The 19371-nt window shown below is 43.5% G+C and overlaps 2 protein-coding genes across 3 annotated transcripts in view; one reads left to right on the top strand and one right to left on the bottom strand.

The window, feature by feature from the left end:
- Positions 1-15318, top strand: part of MAP2K1 (mitogen-activated protein kinase kinase 1) — a 40370-nt gene extending 25052 nt beyond the window's left edge. The window contains exons 6-11 of the mRNA XM_086471370.1: positions 6945-7069; positions 9911-10118; positions 10594-10658; positions 12302-12363; positions 13376-13421; positions 14398-15318. Of these exons, the coding sequence (XP_086327496.1) occupies positions 6945-7069; positions 9911-10118; positions 10594-10658; positions 12302-12363; positions 13376-13421; positions 14398-14511 (620 nt within the window). The 3' untranslated portion in view covers positions 14512-15318. The remainder of the gene's footprint in view (positions 1-6944; positions 7070-9910; positions 10119-10593; positions 10659-12301; positions 12364-13375; positions 13422-14397) is intronic.
- Positions 15319-18043: 2725 nt separating this feature from the next.
- Positions 18044-19283, bottom strand: SNAPC5 (small nuclear RNA activating complex polypeptide 5). Of its 2 annotated transcripts, XM_086471678.1 has the most exons (3): positions 19194-19283; positions 18749-18838; positions 18044-18217 (listed from the first exon to the last, which is right to left on the bottom strand). In XM_086471678.1, the coding sequence occupies exons 1-3, from the start codon at positions 19281-19283 to the stop codon at positions 18107-18109; spliced, it is 291 nt and encodes a 96-aa protein (XP_086327804.1). In that variant the 3' UTR covers positions 18044-18106. The 2 variants fall into 2 exon arrangements, with proteins under 2 accessions (XP_086327804.1, XP_086327805.1); XM_086471679.1 differs by lacking the exon at positions 18749-18838.
- Positions 19284-19371: the final 88 nt, after the last annotated feature.

Genomic DNA, 19371 nt, shown 5'->3' with positions numbered 1-19371 from the left:
TATGGTAAAGTAATAAATTCCATTATTCCTGACGTGAGTGTAAATTGAAGACTGGAGATGGAGCATTTCATGGTTTTGTTTGAATGGCACTGTTCATTGCAGTGATCATGCAATGTGTATAAGCCATGACAGCTGTTTGGTGAGAGTTGTGCCATAAGAGATCAATCTTCAGATTATAAAAATATTCTCATCAGACACTAATATGTGTCTGAGTTTACATTTGATGGCTGGACCAAAAGGAGTAGTTAGTAATCCTAGCTTATACAATCTGTTGTAGGATCAGCTTACATGTGAAGTAGACTGTGTTTATTATGTGTTTCTGGCTCTTTTTTTTTTTAAACAATCAAATGTAGCTCTCCTGGAGAAAGAAGGCTGGAGGTAAACTCTAAAGATTTCTAGTGGTAGTTGCAAAGACATTTGTCTTCGTTCAGAGCATAAGGGAGACTCCTGGGAAAGAGATCATCTTATTTTAGGGCGTACTGCAAGAGTTACTGTAGTATCTTGTAGTGCTCAAGTCAGCCCCAGCAGCGGTTTGTTACTATGTTGGTTGCTTGGGGTTTTTTTTACGTTGTTCTTGCTCAGCTGGCTGCTGAGACAGCAATTATTATTTTTTTTTTCCAGATTTACAAATTGTAAATCTGATAAATCCAAAATAAAGCCCTCCTGATCTTGTTTAAGTGCAGCTTAACCTCACAGTATTGGCTACATCAGAGATTACACTTTAAGTGCGTGGACTATCAAAAGTTCCTCTGTATGTTGCTTCCAGTGTTACTGGATTGAACGTGCCCTGCAGTGTAAAATTCCATGTACAAATTGTGATTTTTTTAATTATTATTTTTTAGCTCAGTTCTCATGCTGTGTACTTTGACAACATCAGGAATACGTGACCTCGTACACTGTTTGCAGAAGCTGTCGTTGAAATGTGCGATGTCTGATAGCGGGAGCTAAAACGTTTTGGAAGTTGATCGTGGCTAGTGCTAGCAGCTAAAGGAAATCCAGTCAGAACAATGTTTCCATCTCTTGACGTGTGGAGCCAAATCTGCTGGCTTCAGTCTTTGAGACTGTCCGCCAGTCATTATTGGTAGAGCCCCGTGTGTACGTTGGACCTCGTGTGTGAGCTGGCACTAGGCTGAGCTGTTCCAGCTTGGCGGTTTAGTTGCAGAGGGCCCTGGTTCAGCTTCCTCCATGTCTGGCTGACTCGTAAGTTGCTGCCCTGCAGTGTGAAGTGCTCTTCTGGAGGCTGACTGATGCTCAGGTGTGTTCTGGCTGTACTGTTGTGGGGTACTCCGGGTAAGGAGGGACTGGCAAGTGGGAAAAATAAAGTATGTGAAAAGTATGTAGACTGAAATATGGTGTCAGTGGGGTTTAGCGCTGTCAGAACATGCTTAGATAATGCATGTCTGAATGTTAAGCATGGCTTCAAAATGCAGGAATACCAGCATAAATGTACTGACTTCTCTGCTATTTAACATATTAGATGCTTGGCCTTTTTGTAATAAAAAAAAAAGGAAAAGCTTCTTACATTATAATCTTATTTTCTTTCATAGGCTTTTTTAATTTCTTATGTGTTAAGAACTCTTGGAGTCACACGGCCCTAGGTTAAGGATGCTACCCAGTGAAGCCAAAATGCAGCCAGGTCTGTAGTATAAGAATGGTGATATGTTGCACTGGGAAAACACTTGTAGTGCAGGTGAAGCTTTTTCTGGCAAAGTTACACTTTTCCAGACTGCCTATTTCTTGACTCGCAGTGAAAATAAATGGTACTAGTAAAAGCACGTTTCTCCTGGTGTAGCTGGGTCAGCATTATTTTGGTGACACAGCTGCTATAATTGGAGATTTCCATGGTTTACTTTCTCTAGCCCCTATAGTTTGCCCTCGGTGGTTATCTAGCACTGCACTGACATCTGACATGTGCTGTTTGTTCTCACTCGTCCTGTCCCTGGGGAAAATTGTGTGCAGTTGCTGGGCTTGGTTGAGTAAGGCTTTTTGGTTTTGTGTTGTGGTGAGAGTGGGAGACTTAAAAATGAGTAGATGTCCTCACTAAACATGAGCACATAGCAACATAAGGCTGAAAGAATTTGTTCTTAAATATAGAGACAGCAAGGCTTGTGATGGCTCATTTTCAGGGAGGAATTTATTCCATTACTATGTTTTATTACTTGTGTGAGACACGGCAATGTCAGCAAGTTTGAAATACTGACCTGGCCACTGAGATTACCAGGAAAAGTAAAAGTATGATGCTATAGAGCATCTTCAACAGTAAGATGCAAAATGTGAGCTTAGTACTTTTTTTATTTTAAAAAAAGGAGCTGTTTCATATCAAAGTAGATGTATTGCCTACCCAGCAAATAAACACACCGTTCTCAGTATTTTGGTTGGAAATACTTTTTTTTGTGCAATGTGATGCTACAAAGTAAGACAGGAGTCGGGTAAGGCATCTGTGTATGGGTTCCCTCCTTTGAAACTCGTAGGCATCCAGCTTGTTCTTTGGTTTCTTGACGAGTCTCACCCATTAATGTAGATTATATAAATGAAGTGCTCATGTCGCTGTGTTTATTGCGCTGTAGATGAGTCTGGGGAAGAAAAATCAGTTGTCAGGAGCTTCAGGTAATGCTTTATTTATCTAGCCTTTTGGGTTCTAATGCACTGTTCAATAGACTAAGTGCATACAGAGCAGTTTAAGATGACCTATTTTTCTTTGGGTATGCAACCTCATCAGAGTACTATTTTTAAGGTAAGAGACTGAGTATTCTCTTTGGGTAGAGAGTGGTGAAGGTCTGTGTGTTGGTGTCATTGATGGCAGTTGAGGATGGTTAGTGCAAGTGAGATTTTGCCATTATTGTGGGGCAGTAGAACAAAGGACTTAAAACATCACTACCGGGCAAAAATTCACAGGAGTTTCTTCCAGGGTGAGGGTTCTGTAAGGTGTTAACCGTTTTTCTGTAATGCTGGGCAGAAACTAATACACAGCATTCTGAATGCAAGAGACTGCTGTTAGACAAACAATGCTGATCTGAAAGAAAAGAATAAAAAATAAATTGGCAAAACTTGTCAGTGGTGTCTCCGCCTGGATTCGTCAAAGAGTGATGACAGTCATAAGGGCCTGCAGAACGCCAAATGGAGTATGGTAGCTGCTCAACGTGAGGTTCAGCTTAAACTGCTTCCACGCACAGATGTCTGTCCTGGACTAACTGTGAGCTCTGAGGAAAAGCGCTCACTTGTCATTATTCAGCTCAAGGACAAAGTTATTAGGGCTTATTAAAGAAGGAATGGAAAATGCAGTGTTTCTATAGACTGTTAGCTCATCTGGACGACCATGCTTTGTTTTGGTCCCCTCTGAAAAGACAGGATGGAAACTGCAAAACTTGTAAAGGACAAACTGGTGGGATGCAAAGCAGGGACAGAAAAGGAAGGGGCAAGGAGTGTGACTATGGTAGATTATTTTTCATAGTATCTCCTATTCTGTTAAATAAAGGTATTTGTAACAGGGAAGGTTACAGAAAATGCTACTCCTGTGGTCCTGTTTGCCTTTGTGGTTAGTACCAGAAGGCACTATGTGACAAGGAAAAAGTCCTGTAACTAATTACACAGTATATTGCTGCAGATTAGTTTAATATTAGGTTAATACAGACAAACTTTTTTGCTGTGTTTTGCCTTTGGTTGAATAAAAATCCTAGAAGTTAGTGAGAACATAATTTTAGTTGGTTTTGAGCACAATCTGGAGCATAGTTCTCTCTGGAAAGTCTCATCTTGCATAGAAGGTGCTCTGTAACGCTTCTGAACTCCAGTTGCAGGCAGCAGCTCCCGGGCAGAAGGTGCCACACACCAGGACACTGTCACTGGTCTGTTCTAGTGTGCGAGTTCCTGGAGTGTTCTCATGAGATCCTGCCTTGGGAAACCGATAATGTGCTGCAAGACAAATATGTTCTCACGTGTCTGGCTACTCAGTAACTTCCCTACAAAAGAAACTCTTGCCTGATGGTGTTGTGATAATGTCCAGGGTTGCCTTTCCCTTAGGAGGAACAAGGCTTGTGCCTGGAGGGATGGAGCAGGGCTCAGACTGGGGAGGTGTAGCTCTTGGAGATCACAAGACTTCCTGTAAATCCTGGAAACTTCTTTGTAGCTCCCTTTTCAGTGCCCTGTAGCCATCTCTCTGGACTGGCTAAGGGCTTCTCTAGAATTGCACAGCTCTGTTTCTGGGCTGATATAGAAAATGTCCTTTCATTTTCTTTAAAACTTAAATACTTACGTAGCACACTTAGACCAATCTAGAAAGCAAGACTGTTTCTTGCAAGTAACAGTGTACATTTTGAAGGATGCCTTGGCATTCCTGTTCCATTGGCAATAGAAATCTCTGGTTTCCAGAGAAACTGCTTAATTGCTTAAACACTCTGGAGTTAAAATAGCATAGTGTGCTACATTTAGAGGGGTGGAAAGACAGCAGCCTTCCAAACATCACACTGATTGTGCTGGGCACGTTGCAAGGAAAATGAAAATGCTCACAGAAAAGCAAGCTTTATGTAAAACTCCGGTGAGGAGTCATGATTTGCTGCGCTGTTGTAAGAAGGTACAGTGTGGGATTATCAGCTGGAGGAACACTGGAGGTAAAAGTTAAGTCTTCAAAAGACCAGGTGGATTCTGGAGCATTGTAAGATGCTTATAAAGAATGTTGTTTGGTTCACTGACAGTGGAATGCTAATGTTATTTGCCATTTAATTATGAACATGAAGTATTCGTGAGCTGTAGAGATAAGCGAGGATTTATGTCTTTGTTCTGAATTGAACTAGTAGATGTGCATAGATAAGCAGTACAAATCTAGAGGCCATATCTAATTTGTTTGGGCTCTGCAGAGCTTCCAGCGTATGTTGCAAACATTATTTTTTCCACCTTGCTTTTCCACAGAACTGTAGGTGCAGATTCCTGTGCAGCTCGGAATCTCTAATCTCTGCTGCTTGCTTCACTGCACCTTCTGCTTGGTTTGGGCTTTTTTCCTGCTGGAATTCCAAACTGATAGGTCCAACTCCTAGGCTGGATTCTTCCTTTTCATTGTGAAGTGTACATGTGGCGAGATCTCTGCACGTAGTCAAAACTTGCCCAGAGGAGGTAGAACTTGCAGAAGGTTCAGCTGTCTGCCCAGAAGGCCTCTGAAATCTCTCTTTGCTGGAGCCCTGCTCTGAGTTAGCCAGTGTGTAACATTCTGGTGCCTGCAGCTCCACAAACTGCCCAGTACCTCTGATGCTCTTACAGGAGCAAAATCTATTGAGGAGAGCAACGTATGTAAGCCAGTTGCATTCCTAGGGGTGGGGAATTACAAGTAGTACACACGGAACACGTGCCCTGGGATTTTCCTTGTGGTGGAAAGATGATGTACCCAGGCACGACTTCCTCTGTGTTAAGACCAGGGAGCAGTTTGTGTTATATCACTGTGTGGATTTTCTACGGGCTGATGCTTGCTCCAAGCAAAGTGGACAAGCTGTAGGCTGCCCGTCCTGTAGCTGAGCCCAGAAGAACTTGTGTGTATACAAATCATCACAAAACACCATTGCCACTGTGCCTGGACAGTTGCAGTTCCCTAGAAGGGTGATGTCAGGAACCAGAAAATGTGGCCACAACTTCCAAAAGCAGACAACTTGATTCAGGCTTTGTTTTGTTCTTTCAAAGGGGGCTGGGGTGGGAGAAACAGCTAAAATGCAGTCTTTTGTCTTCCTTTCCAGTCTCCATGGATCTTGTTCAGTGAGGCATAACCTTCTGAATTGAGATCTTTTTTCCAGTGATGAAGTCACATTAGTGTCATCTTTCCAGTGACATCCTGTTGACTTCACAAACTCGGGTTGGTTCCTCAGTCACTGAAATGAAAGCTACCTGGAATGTATTTGTGTTTAAAAGTGAAAAGCAAATGAAAATACGCTACTGGCTATAGACTTCTGGATCTGCTCTTGAATAGCAGAGTCTCAAGTGAAATTCTGATAGGCTGAGCTGGTCTGTCTTCAAAACCAATTTATAGTACCCTTTTTTCTGGAGCATTGCTTTGCAAACGTGAGCTGTTGATTACTTATCTCAGTAATGCCTTGGTAATGACCAGCTAAGCAGCAAGAGGTATTAAAAACTTCTTACAGCTATGAGAGAAACACTAAACAGTTGCTCACTGTACCTTTGCATTCACGAATAGCTGTTAATTAGTTGCTTAGCTACCGGTGACCGTTATTAAATTTCCATTTAGAAAAAGTGAGGAATTCAAAATCATGAGGGTTCTATCACGGGTAAACAATCTCAAAGTATTTTAAATGCAGAATTTCAATAATGGGAGAATTGTTTTTTTCAGAGCTTTTAAAAACCCACAACAAACAAAACCAAGACCACACCCCCCACCCCCCCCCCCAAAATAACCCCAAACAAAATGCAGAAGAGCAAGAACACGCTCCAAGAACTGTTTTGGTATAGGATGATTTATGCTTACGTACGTATGAAGGTGAAGTTAGGGATGATGATGTGACTGCCATAGTTCATTGATGTTTAAAATAAATATATAGGGCCTCTTTATTGATTACGCTGGGCAAAGGAACATCATCGAAGAGGAGTTATGCTGACCCTACGCTTTCAAATTTACATCATATGTTAGTCGCTTCAAGGAGGATGTCGGTGCCCAAATTTAATATTTGAAAGCCAAGAAACAGGGTGAAATCAAAACATAAAACTAACAGCTTTTTCACGCTTGTAACTTAAAAAATGTCTTTTTGTGACCTGTAGTTAAATAGAGAGCTGATGAAATTGGCCTGGGTAGGGAACCGAATCTCTATTCCCGGAGAAGGGATAGAACTGTGTCATAGTTAGAAGGGAAACAAAGGGAGACCCATGGTAATTCTCACCTTTCATGTAACTGTCATTGTCAAAATTTCCCATTTTTATCTATTATAAATATAAATCATCCATTCATTTTTTTCCAGATGTTAAACCATCTAACATTTTGGTAAACTCTAGAGGTGAAATCAAGCTTTGTGATTTTGGTGTCAGTGGACAACTGATAGATTCTATGGCAAACTCGTTTGTTGGCACACGCTCCTACATGTCTGTAAGTACAGATTTTATAGCTTTGAGTTTACTATACGTTATGGTAGTTACCACGATTCCAGTAATCAAACAAGAAACCAGTTATTGCTGCACTGCTGTTCATAGTTCAGCGCTTCCTGCATTCCAGGAATATTCCAGCATCGTATCAGATTGTGTGTGGGGGGAAAGAACTGTTGCAAGAAAAGGCAAGCGGCTTGGAATGTTTTGGAAGACTACAGAAGAGATGCAGTTGTGTCTGCCTTGCAGGATCCAATCAGTGAATGCATTTGGGTTACGTATACATGTGTCTCCAAAAACCACAGTATTGATGGTTCACTTTCCGTGTTAAGTGCGGTTCTCTCTCCACTCCAGCGTTTTGCTGCGGTCACTTAGGCAAGCTGCTGCCTCCTGTGACTGCTCCCAGGAACCCAGCACGGCTGCAGCAACCAGAGAAAGCGGGGGAGTGGCTGGTGTGGACAAGGCCACGGCAGCTAATCTGAGGCTATTTACAGTGTCTGTTATTCCTGTACGCGAGGAATACCTTGAAACTTGCTCTTCACGTGGACTCTCTTGCATTCTGTGAAGGTCACAGTTAATGGAAATAACAGGTCTCTTGCTCTAACGTGCCCACCTTGTTCAGCATCCAGCCAATTAACTCGTACAGTCAGTGTTCAGAGATTCTGCTGTAGGATTGAATCTGTGTGGGCTTAAACTTAAAGGAAAAAAGCATAATAATGCTACTTCTGCTCAGCATGGGACCTGCATTTCAGCATCAAAGACAGAATTCTCTTTTTTGTTACTTAATATTGGTAACGTACTTGAAATAAAACTGGCTTATGTTCCCAAACACATCTAGGGGCTGTTGCTAATAGCAGAAAAAAATTCACAGCTCCATCTCTTCTGGACCCTTGACATACCACTGGCTTTCCTTTTTTCTTCTAGTCAAAGGAATGAGAGCAAAGTGCTGTCTGCTTTCAGATTTCTTCAATTTATTGTTTTTACAGACTGACATGTAGCTTTGCTCTCTGTCTTCATATGTCACAGACTAAGCCATGGTGGTGATTTTATTTATTCTTTTTGATAGTATCCGAAGTACCTTTTCTTGCAGTATCCCCCTTAGCATAGTCTTTCAAATAACACTATAGATGTATATAACATCCTGTTCCGCCATGTGAAGGTGTGTGCAGTCAACAACATTTAACTTGAACATATTTTCTAGACTGTAATTATTCTTGTGTAACTGGTACTGTGTGTGCTTCCTGCTTTCTCATCCGCTCGCTTCTTCCTTTACACTTACGTTGTATGAAAAGCTTTTGCCTATCTTTGGTTTTGGGCATCTTTATCCGTTGTCCAGCAATTGTGTAGTTTATCCTGATGGCTTTGGAACTAGCTGAGGAGGGACACTGGAGAAAGCTCAAATATAATCACAGTAGATGTTTTACAAAAGTAATTTAACAAAACCATCGCCCATTATGGCAGAGGGAAGGGACTTTGCAGTAATATTACGTTCTTAGATTCTAGGGGAATGTTTCAAATTACATGTATATCTTTCCAAAATATGCATATAGTCAGGCAAGAATCTGCACCATTTTGGTAAGATTTGAGCTCGATTTTAAAAATCGAGAAAAGCAAAGTGAGCGTTTTCTTTGAGAAATCTTAGTAAAAATGGATCCAAGGATGATATAGATTGAGGTACTAAAAATTGCAGAAACCATATTCAGCACTCACAGTACTGATAAAGCAAGTGCAAAAACTAAGGAAAAGGAGTTAGTTAAGGACTAATCTTGTGTTTTAGTTCTGCAGGCAGAAACAGAAGATGGGTACACTGATCAGAACTGAGGACCTCTGGAGCAATGTGCCTGGAATATCCAGACCTGGTTTTGATCATGATTCAACTGACCAAAAAATCCCATACCTAAATAATCTTTCCAGTGTTTGAGTCTTCTAAAGACAACACACAAAATTGTTTCAGCTGAGTGTCTTACCTGCATGCAGTTTCGTAATACTTACATTAGCATGTGTGTATAATCTACCCAGAATTTGTGTTTGTGTTTGTCCCTTCTTGGTTTGTGTTTTCCTGAGAAAAATTTAAGCCTATTGCACTTTTCTTTGTCAGGCCATAACATGTGAGTGGTTAAGGTGGCAGAACACATGTCTGTCTTCCTATTTTGTACATATTTTCCAATCATTTGTACCTCCAGGAGAGGTCTCTGCCCTGCATAATGTTATCATTCAATTTGTATGTTATAATTTCAATGGATTTTAGAGCTCAAACAGTTTATTTAGAAATTATTTGAATATCGATCTAAGACCGCAGTATGCATGTGTATTATAGTCCTTGCATAACTGCATTTCTGCTGTAGGGAACTATCAGAATGTGACACTTCTCAGCTGACACCAAGCCACAAGATTATTGCTAGAGCAACAGGTCACTTTTGGACTGATACAGAATCCATACAGTTACCTGCCCTCTCCTTCCCAAAGCAGAACACCAAGAACAGCTTCTAAGGGAAAGCAGGTGCATCTTCAGTTGCCCGTGCTAGTTCTGCTTTCTTGCTCTCTGATTGTCCCGCTGTAATTAATAGTTGCAGCATTTAGACAGTGTACTACAGAAATAAACTGGCAACGTAATGGCATTGTTTTTAAGAAGCCTCACGGTTACTTGCAGTGGTGGTGTGCAATGTTTGTGGAACTCCTGGAACTCCAGATGAGCTGTTTAAAGCAAAAGATCAAAAAGTCACTTTGGAACATGTCATACTAGTAACTTGGGGTTTCACCCTTCATTTTATCCAGGCTATGGCAGAATACAATTTTTTTCTTTCTTGTTACAATACTTTCTCCCCCTCCCCTTCTTTTTTTGTAGCCGGAGAGACTACAGGGAACTCATTATTCCGTGCAATCGGATATCTGGAGCATGGGCTTGTCGCTGGTAGAGATGGCGATTGGCAGATACCCGATTCCTCCTCCTGACTCTAAGGAGCTTGAATTAATGTTTGGCTGCCCAGTAGAGGGAGATTCTCCAGTCACAGAGACCTCGCCCAGGCAGAGAACACCTGGTCGACCAGTGAGCTGTAAGTTACAATAATCTGTTAAATTCTTTTCTGATACTTTTCTCTGACAGTGTAAAGGTCTTCCTTACCTGATACTGGTCTGCATAGTGTGGCTTTAAGCTTGAAAAAAACTGGGATTCTATTGGGTACCTGGCTCAGTCTCACTAAGAGGAGGTATCTGAGAATCAAGGACCAGAGATCCTTCTGGTGTTCACGAGCACCATTAAGATCCCAGTCTGTTGTTATGGTTCATCTCTCTAAGACAGAATGTTGATCAAAGCACAGTGGAACAGTTCCCAGTGAAGTTAGTGGTTTGGATCGGACTTGAAAACAGTGTCTCTTTGCATGAAAGTATTATCCTGTTGCTGGTCCACATTTTTCCTGTGATCTACTGGATGCCATGTAAGGATAGAGTGCGTGACTTAGCTTCTTAAAACACTCCTAGTGCGGAAGGAGCGTAACGCTGTGCTTTTCCATTTCTACCCTGTCGTTGTAGCCTACGGACCAGACAGCAGACCCCCGATGGCAATCTTTGAACTTCTTGATTACATTGTCAATGAGGTAATCTACTATTTGCACTTTACTAATGCAACTGTAAATTTTTTAAGCATTCCAGAATTTGAGGGGTGTTAGTGTTAGGGGTTAGTGTTAGGATAAGCTGGGTCTTCTGATGTGTTATTGCTTCAGTATGAGGCACATCCTTGTTACATATGTTGGCTTGATTTTAAACTATTCCCAGGAGAATTTTGGTTCATTTCTCTGCATCTTTTAAGTAGGCTTATTCATTTTGCAGCCTGGATCATGCAACCTGCTAGGACAATTAATAGCAAACAGTAGGATCAAGCATATACAAAACTGCTTCTATTTCATTTGTTTTGGTGTTATGAACAACCTAATTTGGAATACTGGATCTTCCAGCCAGCTAAGCTATGAGGCTAGTTAATAGACATTGGTATTTTAGAACTGATAGGCTATTTCCAATATTTTCACAAGTGCTGCTGAAACTCCTGTGACTCCACTGCTTGTGTCCTTCCAACAAAAAAAAAAAGCATGCTCCTGTTAGCTCTTGTCTGTAAGAGCTGGATAGCATAATTGTTCTGGGTGAGTGAATTATAAAGAAGTGTCTGACACCTACTTAAAAAGCACAGTTGGGTCTAGGTCCCTGCAAAGACTGGCATTGCTTATGCTACTGCACATGTACTGATAAATTGCTGCTGTTCGTCTGCACACACTACTGTCACGTTACAAACCTATTTTGCGTGTTAGAGCAGTTTAATGTGACAGCACGGACTCTTGGAATAGTCAGCATTGGATTACTTCAGATACTATGGTCCTGCTCCTGTAGCATCCCTGAGGAGGGCAGTTTAAGGTGAAAAGCTGTAGTAATTGCAAATTTGGCAGAATTACTTTCTGCCACCTGTGCTGTCGTACAAGCCATCTTCAGCAGGAGCTGCCACATCAACAAAGTCTGTCCACCAGTGAGTGAGTGCAGGGCACATCTCAACTCAGTACAAGCAACCCCTGTGCAAGTGCTGCTGGACCCACGGTGTAAGACTGAAAATGTAACTGATCCTACAGCAAATGTCACGGAGAACAAGACAATAATACTCAGGTTTATATAGAACCTCTTCTTTCTGTATCAGAATTCTTTATGAATTCAGAACCTGAACAAACTCATTCCCTGGGACAGAATATTTAGATCAAAAGTATTATGGAACTAATGATGTGCAGGGCATCTTCCCCAGACTGGAGGTTAATAGTGGGAATAACACAGGGCTCATTACTGCCAGCTGCTCTGAGCCTGCTTTCATGACAGCTCAAGGCTGTGTTAACCCTGTTCAGGTGTGTATGGGGAAAAAAAACCCCAAACCAAACCAAAAACCACCCAGTCACCCCACACCATAGAAACTCTGGTCTGATCTATTAGTGAAACACCTAAAATCCAGCAGCTGTGAGTAATAACTAAAATTGGTGATAAACTCAGCATCTTTACTTTTATAAATCATAGGACAGCACATCCTTTATTCGTGTGCACGGAAGCTGAAGTCCACCTTTTAGAGCTCGGCTGTGAAAGAAGGCCTGGGTAGTGCCAGGGCTTTGCAGCTTTACTCAGCTCTAGGACATGTAATTGGTAGATCTCTGGGTAGGTTGTGCATCGTCACGTATGAGTTCTGCTGAGTGACTGCTGACTTATTTATTTTTAGCCACCTCCAAAACTGCCCAATGGTGTGTTTGGTTCTGAATTTCAAGATTTTGTTAACAAATGGTGAGTATTTTCCCTATGGCTAAGTTGCAAAGGGACACATTTGGGATCAGCCCTGCTGTCTTACTGTATCACTGATTTGGCACTCAGAGTCCCTACTTGTAGGCCATGGCAAATGCAAAGTCATTTCAGTTAGCATAATCCTCTTTCTCTGCCTGTTAACGTGCCTGAAACCGGTGGTACAGGCACCAGCTTGACAGCACGTGCATCCAAAGAGAACCCTAAAGCTGAGAGGCTTTCCCCTCCTTTAAGATACAACTCCTGCTCCTGTGTGCACCTTCGATTAGTATCTCTCAGCCCTGAAGACACCATAGTACTCCTGGACTCTGATGGTACAGCACACTTCTAAAGGAGGACCTGTACTTTTAAGGGTAACCTTCAGAGCCTTCTGCAGTGACTGTTCCATAGGATGCAGATGTCTTGCAGGCTCCAGATGTTGTTTCTTTCCCAGTGCTTCACATGTTTATCCCAGCAGTTGCTCTCCCCTCTGTTTACTTTTCCTGTTGCACTTCAGTGATACCAGCACCGAACCAGTGTATTCAGTGCTAAGGGGGCAGTTCAGTACAGTTTGAAGCGTTAGTTTATTTATTAAAAGCCACATAAATGTATTTACTGTTTCAAAAAAAGGAAGAACAGTAATGTAGCAGCTGTACTCGATACTGAGCTTGAAGAGACTTTGGTAAAAGAAACTTGAGGGATAAAGCAGTTCATGTTGTTGAGTTTTTTTGTTTAGATGGGAATTTGGTCTCTCCAGCTTGGTTATAGACACTCACTCCTGCCCTCACTGAACAGCATCAGACAACTCAGGATTACATACCTAAAACTCCACCTGGGAAACCTCCAGAAGGGAGTTGCTTACAGACCCTGATCTGTGTTTGAGAGGTGCTGCATTACCTAATGCTTTTATCTAGAGAGGTATCTTCTTCAGACCAAAGCAGTGCACCAACGTGATGTAACCTGATCTTTATTTTAAAAGATGATAGTGTGTAACTTGTGTAACACTCTGTTTTCCTAGTTTAATTAAGAATCCTGCTGAGAGAGCTGATTTGAAGCAGCTGATGGTAAGTGAAAGTTCTTCACTTGAACTAAGAGCACTCTTCCGTGCAGGGTGGATTCCTCAGCTGACCTGAGATCAGGATCAGAGCTGTGGTTTAGTGTAGTTGGGGGCCCTTGACACGAGCAGCTCAAGCAGTTATGGGGAGGGACTGCTTTTGGGATCCAGAGACCAAGGGGCTGCAGGCTTCACACATGCCTAGACCAGGGACTGTCAAGGAGACCAAAACTGGTGGGTTTGGGAGCCTGCAATTTGATAATTACAATGGGTATATGACCTAATGCTATTAAAGTAATTAACAAAAGAATTCTCTTTCTTGGGTATTAGTCAATAATAAAGTATATAGATTATTACTGGTAGGAGGATGAAAGAAGAAAATTCCACGTACCTTATGGACTAGTTAAATGTGCTTTTATCTGTTGTGAAACACAAAATTTGCCTCTCATCAGCTTTGTCTTGCAATATCATAGAACTACTAGACATAAACAAATCCTGCGGTTTTTATTGTGTGAAATGGCCTTATCGGTTTCAGTGGATCTTTTCATGGCCTTAAGCGTAGTGCTGGGACTTAAGTTCTGCTGCAGAAAATCGAGTTTTCCCTGCCCTGATCCTGCTGTACAAGAAGGGTGCAAAATGCAATCAGACTCCTTCTGTTACAAAAAGCCTTTCCGTGCCCAGGCAGACATTTTCCAGAGTATTATCTGGAGTGCCTGAGTCACATCCTTATTGCATACTGTGGTGTAAGTGTTCTGCAATGGGTGCTGTGCAGGCAGGATTTCTCTGGAATCCTTTGCAATGTGTACGTTTCGTACGCTGGTTATTTCCTGTAGAGAAGCTCTCCTGGTCGCTTCATGGGGGTTTGCCAAATTTTACAGCTTGTGTTGAGTACTGAAGTAAACAGGATTTAGTGTATTTGGTGTTATTCAAAATGATTACTTAACAGATTGAGTGCTTGAATAATAATATTCTTCTCCCCTGCTCAGATTCATGCTTTCATTAAGAGATCTGAAGCGGAGGAGGTGGATTTTGCAGGGTGGCTTTGTTCAACCATAGGCCTTAACCAACCGAGTACACCCACGCATGCTGCTGGAGTCTGAATGTGGAAGAGCAAATCCTGTACTGTACACCTGTTAAGAACAATGCTATTTCGGTCCTATTTCCTCAGCTTGTACCTGTTCAAACATGTATTTCACCTCTTAAGGAAGAATGTCTTTATAGCATGTGCCAAATGGTTTTAAATTTTGTCATAAACTAATTGGTATTGTATTGGATTATATTTGTTTACTGACCAAGCTGTAAGATGTCTAAGTTACAGTGCTTGCTGGTTTTAAGTGATTATGGATATTCTTTCTTAATGAAAATATCACTGGGGGTGTTTACCCCCAGCTTGTTTGAACTTTATCAAGATTCTTTGTAAATCGTTGGTACTTCAATCACGCTTACCTAATCTCCTGTGCAAAAAGGGTTAGGGATGCTCCAAAACTGTATCTGTCGAGCATGCTTCTGCTGCTGCCAAACTGTATCTGAAAGGTAGGCCTAATGGTTCCAGTTGTTGCTGTTGTTTAGAGATCTCTCTTTCCAGGTAAAGAAGGCAAGAGCTCTATGTTTCTTGGAACGTCCAGGGCAATATTCTAATTGTAGACTTGTTCATATTTCTATATTTATTTTTAAAACATATCATCATACTTGGGTTTAGTGAAGTCTGTCTTTCTAATTGATTTTTAAAAGTTAGTTCTTGGAAGTGTCCTACAGAATCCAGACAACGATCCAGGCACTTTGCTTTCTTTTAACCTAAAGATTCATGACGACTGTGTTTAGTGTCTAAAGTGTATGAAGATCCTCTATTGTTTTATTCTCTCAGATGTTTAGCAATGGATTCTCTTAATAAATATATTATCAAGTAACTTCCTGAAGCTTTTCCTGAAACTCAAAACCTTAACCAAAGCCTTCATCTCAAGTCATTGCTGCATTACACACCCCTTTTTCCATTTTTCCATGATTTCTGTTCCAAAAGGTACAAGGTTGTGAGTAAAAATGACAATGTGCCAAGAGGGCTTGAGGCAGTTGCCAGTGTGGGGGTTAATTCCCTCTTTAGGGGTGTTGGGGGGGGGGGCAGCGCTCACACAGCTTGGGCAGCGCTATTCCCCCTGGGGTGGGGTGCAACAGGCGTTTTCCTAGGGCACAACATCAACCAGGAGCCCACACTTCTTTATTTTTCTTCAGAACTTCAGCTCTATCAGCTACTGGGCAAGCCACTAGCTGTTGCTGTGAGCAGAGGAACAACAGAACAGGGAGCGGTGGGTACAGCCACGTGTCCTTAGCACAACCTCCTGCTCTCACCAGCTGAGCAGCACCGTAAAAAGCTTGGCTCCCTGCAAGGATGTTTCACCCATGGACATGCCTGAAGTTCCTTCCCAAAAGGAATCCAGCTTGTTTTAGACCTGAACTTCCACTTGGCTGACAGTGTCTAGTATCAGAGAGAGGGACAGAATAGCCCTCAACCCCTCAACAGCAGGAACTGACTCATGTCCAAAGCTGCCTTCAGCTTGTCCTCCCTGCGCTGGGGCTGGTGGTAGCAGTGACAGGGCTGTGTGGTGTTTAAACTAAACTGTCCTGAGCTTTGTCTGTGAATGATACACACTAACACACAGAGCTGTCCTGTACAAACAATAAACAGTATGTGAACAGCAACTTTTTAGGAGATTTAACTCCTGTTTTACTGGTTTGCTCCACAGACAGCAATAATGTGAACACTGCAAACACGTTAGGTAGTAGGACACCAGGAAAAGCATTTTATTGCAACATGCACCAGAACGGGTCTCTTTTAATCCAAAAGTAAGCAAGGGACTCACGAGAGGCAGCAGGAACTACATCCATGAAAACCACTCTGGACCATGCTGGGGACAAATACCATTTTTCAACAGTCAAAATGAGCCTTTGGAGATGAAACCCAAGAGCAGCTGCTCCAGCAGGGGCCTGGCCCAGAAGCAAAGCAGAGGCTGCAGGTGGTCCTGCTGCACCAGAGACAAGGAGCCCTGTGAAGTGCCCTGACCATGCTGAGCGCTGCCACATGCAGAGAGAGGAGAGGCTGGCTGCTGAGCTCCTTACAAACCAGCCCTTCACACACGGACTTTCAAAGAATGATTTGATGCTCCAAGCCACAACCTTTTCTGCTCAAACTTTCTGGGGTTTTTTCACCTGGGAGTCTTGGGAAAGCTTTGGTGAATCATCTGCACTCATGTTCTAAGCTTCTTCATTAAGACATCCAGGATTCTCAAAAACCAATTAGTCTTTAGTCCAGGATGAGGCTATATTTACATTCCAGCATTGCAACATTCAGTTTCTATTGCCACAAACCAAACAGGAGCTGAATAAACAATCTCTCCTCAGTGGCAGGAGCTCATTGGAGGTTGAATCCTGTGTTCTGACCACACCCAGGACTTTTCCAAATTCCTCTCCTGCTCTTAAAAGTAAAAAAGTAAAACATCAGAAAGAGCGGTTATTCTGTTTTCTTTGAGTGATGTCAGAGACAGCAACAGCACCTTTAGACACTGGTTGTGCAGTGAACAACCTGCATGTAGCTGTTTTCTTAGTTGTCCATACAGTTGACAAAGTGGCTGGGTTAGAATATTACTTTTATTGTTTGCTTTCAATCAGCTTAACAGAGTTTGGGTTTCTGTGCTTTAAAACAAGCCTTTAAGAATTGATAAAATAACCAGCGGCACCGCGCGGCCTCTGCGCTCCACGAGAAGCACAACCAACGTGTCAGTTGTTACCGTACCGTTACAGAAAGTGGGGAGGGGGCTTCACATCACTTCCCACTTTAACCGAGTTCTTAAAACGCCTCCTTGAAGCTCACTTGAAAGCAGAAGGTGGACTTGCTTTGATTTATGAAGTTACTGTGAGGGAAAAAGAAAATAATGCGGATTTAAACCTCTTAGTTCCTTATTACAAGTAAGAGGGACCAATTCTTGCTGTACAATTCGTGGACAACTAAAAGGCGAATTGGCTGCTAGAGCAAGAAGTACAAATACGTCACTGTCACAGCCAGCCCGACAGTACCTAAGAAGAGCACCAGTGGGTACAAAGAGGCCACCTCGTTGCTGCGCTCCCAAGCAGGCCGGGGGTGCAGAACCCGCTGCTCCCAGCGTAAGAACACCTACGTCACACCTTGGTCACAGTATAGGGAGTGAAAGTCCAGTTTTCCGTGTAACTGAGAAGTGGAGACAATCCTGGACACATCTTTTCTCACCACGTATCTTAAAATTCCCAGTTTAAGCAAATGAGGTTCTGAGACTGGTTCAGCAACCAGCCTCCGTGGCCTGGTTTTATTTTTCAGCATCAGGAAATAAGAACAGATGAATTATTGCTTATATGACGTGTTAAATTAGTCTGACTTGATTCGTGGCCTCTCCCCTCCACATATAAAGATGTACTAAGCTACATTAGCTTTTAAACGTGGAACGGATTATGCTACATATTTGTGCAGCAAATTGTCATTCTGTTAAATCAAGATGCACCAAGCTTGTGACATTCATGTGTTCAAGGGTTAACTTCCCCAGACTCCAGGTCTTGCACACCAAATTGTTCCTATCCATATACAGGATAAAATGAAAATCAGTTGGTGAATTTTACGTGAATGAAGAAGAAATTCCTGAGTCTGCATTAAAAACCATTTCTGATTTTTTTCTCTCAAGAATCGGATTCCTCCTCCTCTTCCTCCTCCTCCTCTTCATGATCTTGAAGACTTAGGTGTAATTCCGTTTGGTTGATAGCAGCCTCGTTGTCCATCTGCCCAAGAGTCTGTCACAATAAAAGAGTTTATCTCGCTACCTGTCAAACCCAGCAGCGCTACCGAATGCTTCTCAAACCCCTACTAAAGCTGCAGGGTCACAGCGTCTTTTAGAAATCTCAGCGCTAGAACCAGCCGTTGGCTGCAAGAGCCGCCCGCGGTGACGAGTGCCAGTTCTCCACAAGAAGAGTTTCAACTAGTTCAGGCTGACCGTGTGTTTAGTAAAAAGTTCAGGTGGTGTCTGTGCCTCCAGCCCCTACGATCAGTTGGCAAAAGCAGCTTGTCACAGCTCAGAGCGTCAGACACGGTGTTTTAAGAACCTGAAGCCAACCCAAAGCAGGCGTTTCCCAGCCTCGTGCCGCTTTTGGGGATGGGAAAAGGCGAAACCCTTGAAACCTCAACCAGCAACAAACCCGCCCGATGTTACGGCCGAGCTTTTCGGTTACCCAGGTCAGCCCTAAGGACTCGAAATGCACAGCGACCCGCGGGAACACCTGCAGCCCCCGGCCCAGCCCCGCTCCCCCCCAGGGGCTCCCCCTTACTTGCTGCGTCTCCGCGGCCGCGGCTGAGGAAGGGTCGGCCGCGTCCTCCTCCCGGGACCTGATCAGGGACTGCAGCGCCAGCTCCTCCACCTGCGCAAAGGGGACAGCAGCCCTTGCACTCAGTGTGTCTCGGACTCTACGGGCGGCATTACGGATCTAAACTTTAATCCGTTAAAATATTGATGAATAATCCACAGCAGGAACGGCAAAGCTTTGAAACCACGTTCCCCCCCCTCCCGCGCCCAGCAGCACCCCAGCGGGCACCGGGACCCCACCGCAGCGCTGCCTTCGCCCCCTCCGAGCGGCGCCGCGGCCGCAGCCGCCCCTCGCCCACCTCTCCACGCCGTTAAAACCCAACCCAACGGGCCGGGCCCTGCCGCTTGCCCCCGGCCGCGCTCCCCGCGGCCCACCCCGACCCCGTGTTGCCCCCCGCGGCCCGGCTGACCCTGAGGCGGGTGAGCTGGTCGTGCAGCGCCGCCTTCACCCGCAGCAGCGTCTCCTCCTCCTTGCGCAGCTCCTGCAGGCGGCTCAGCATCCTCCGCGCCCGCCGCCCTCCTCGTCCCGCCGGCGGGAAGCGGGGGAAGCCGCAGCGCCCCCTGCAGCGCGGGAGGACGGGGCGCAGC

This window comes from Leptosomus discolor, chromosome 11, assembly GCF_034619465.1.
Source record: "Leptosomus discolor isolate bLepDis1 chromosome 11, bLepDis1.hap2, whole genome shotgun sequence".
Classification (NCBI taxonomy): Eukaryota; Metazoa; Chordata; class Aves; order Leptosomiformes; family Leptosomidae; genus Leptosomus; species Leptosomus discolor.
The sequence above is the reverse complement of the archived record's forward strand: the minus strand, read 5'-3'. Positions and strand labels throughout refer to the sequence as shown.

Coding starts and splice junctions, on each gene's coding strand:
- SNAPC5 (XM_086471678.1), bottom strand. CDS start 19,283: ATGCTGAGCCGCCTGCAGGAGCTGCGCAAGGAGGAGGAGACGCTGCTG. Junction 18,839..19,193: donor ACCAGCTCACCCGCCTCAGG/GTCAGCCGGGCC, acceptor CCCTTTGCGCAG/GTGGAGGAGCTGGCGCTGCA. Junction 18,218..18,748: donor CGGCCGCGGAGACGCAGCAA/GTAAGGGGGAGC, acceptor TTATTGTGACAG/ACTCTTGGGCAGATGGACAA.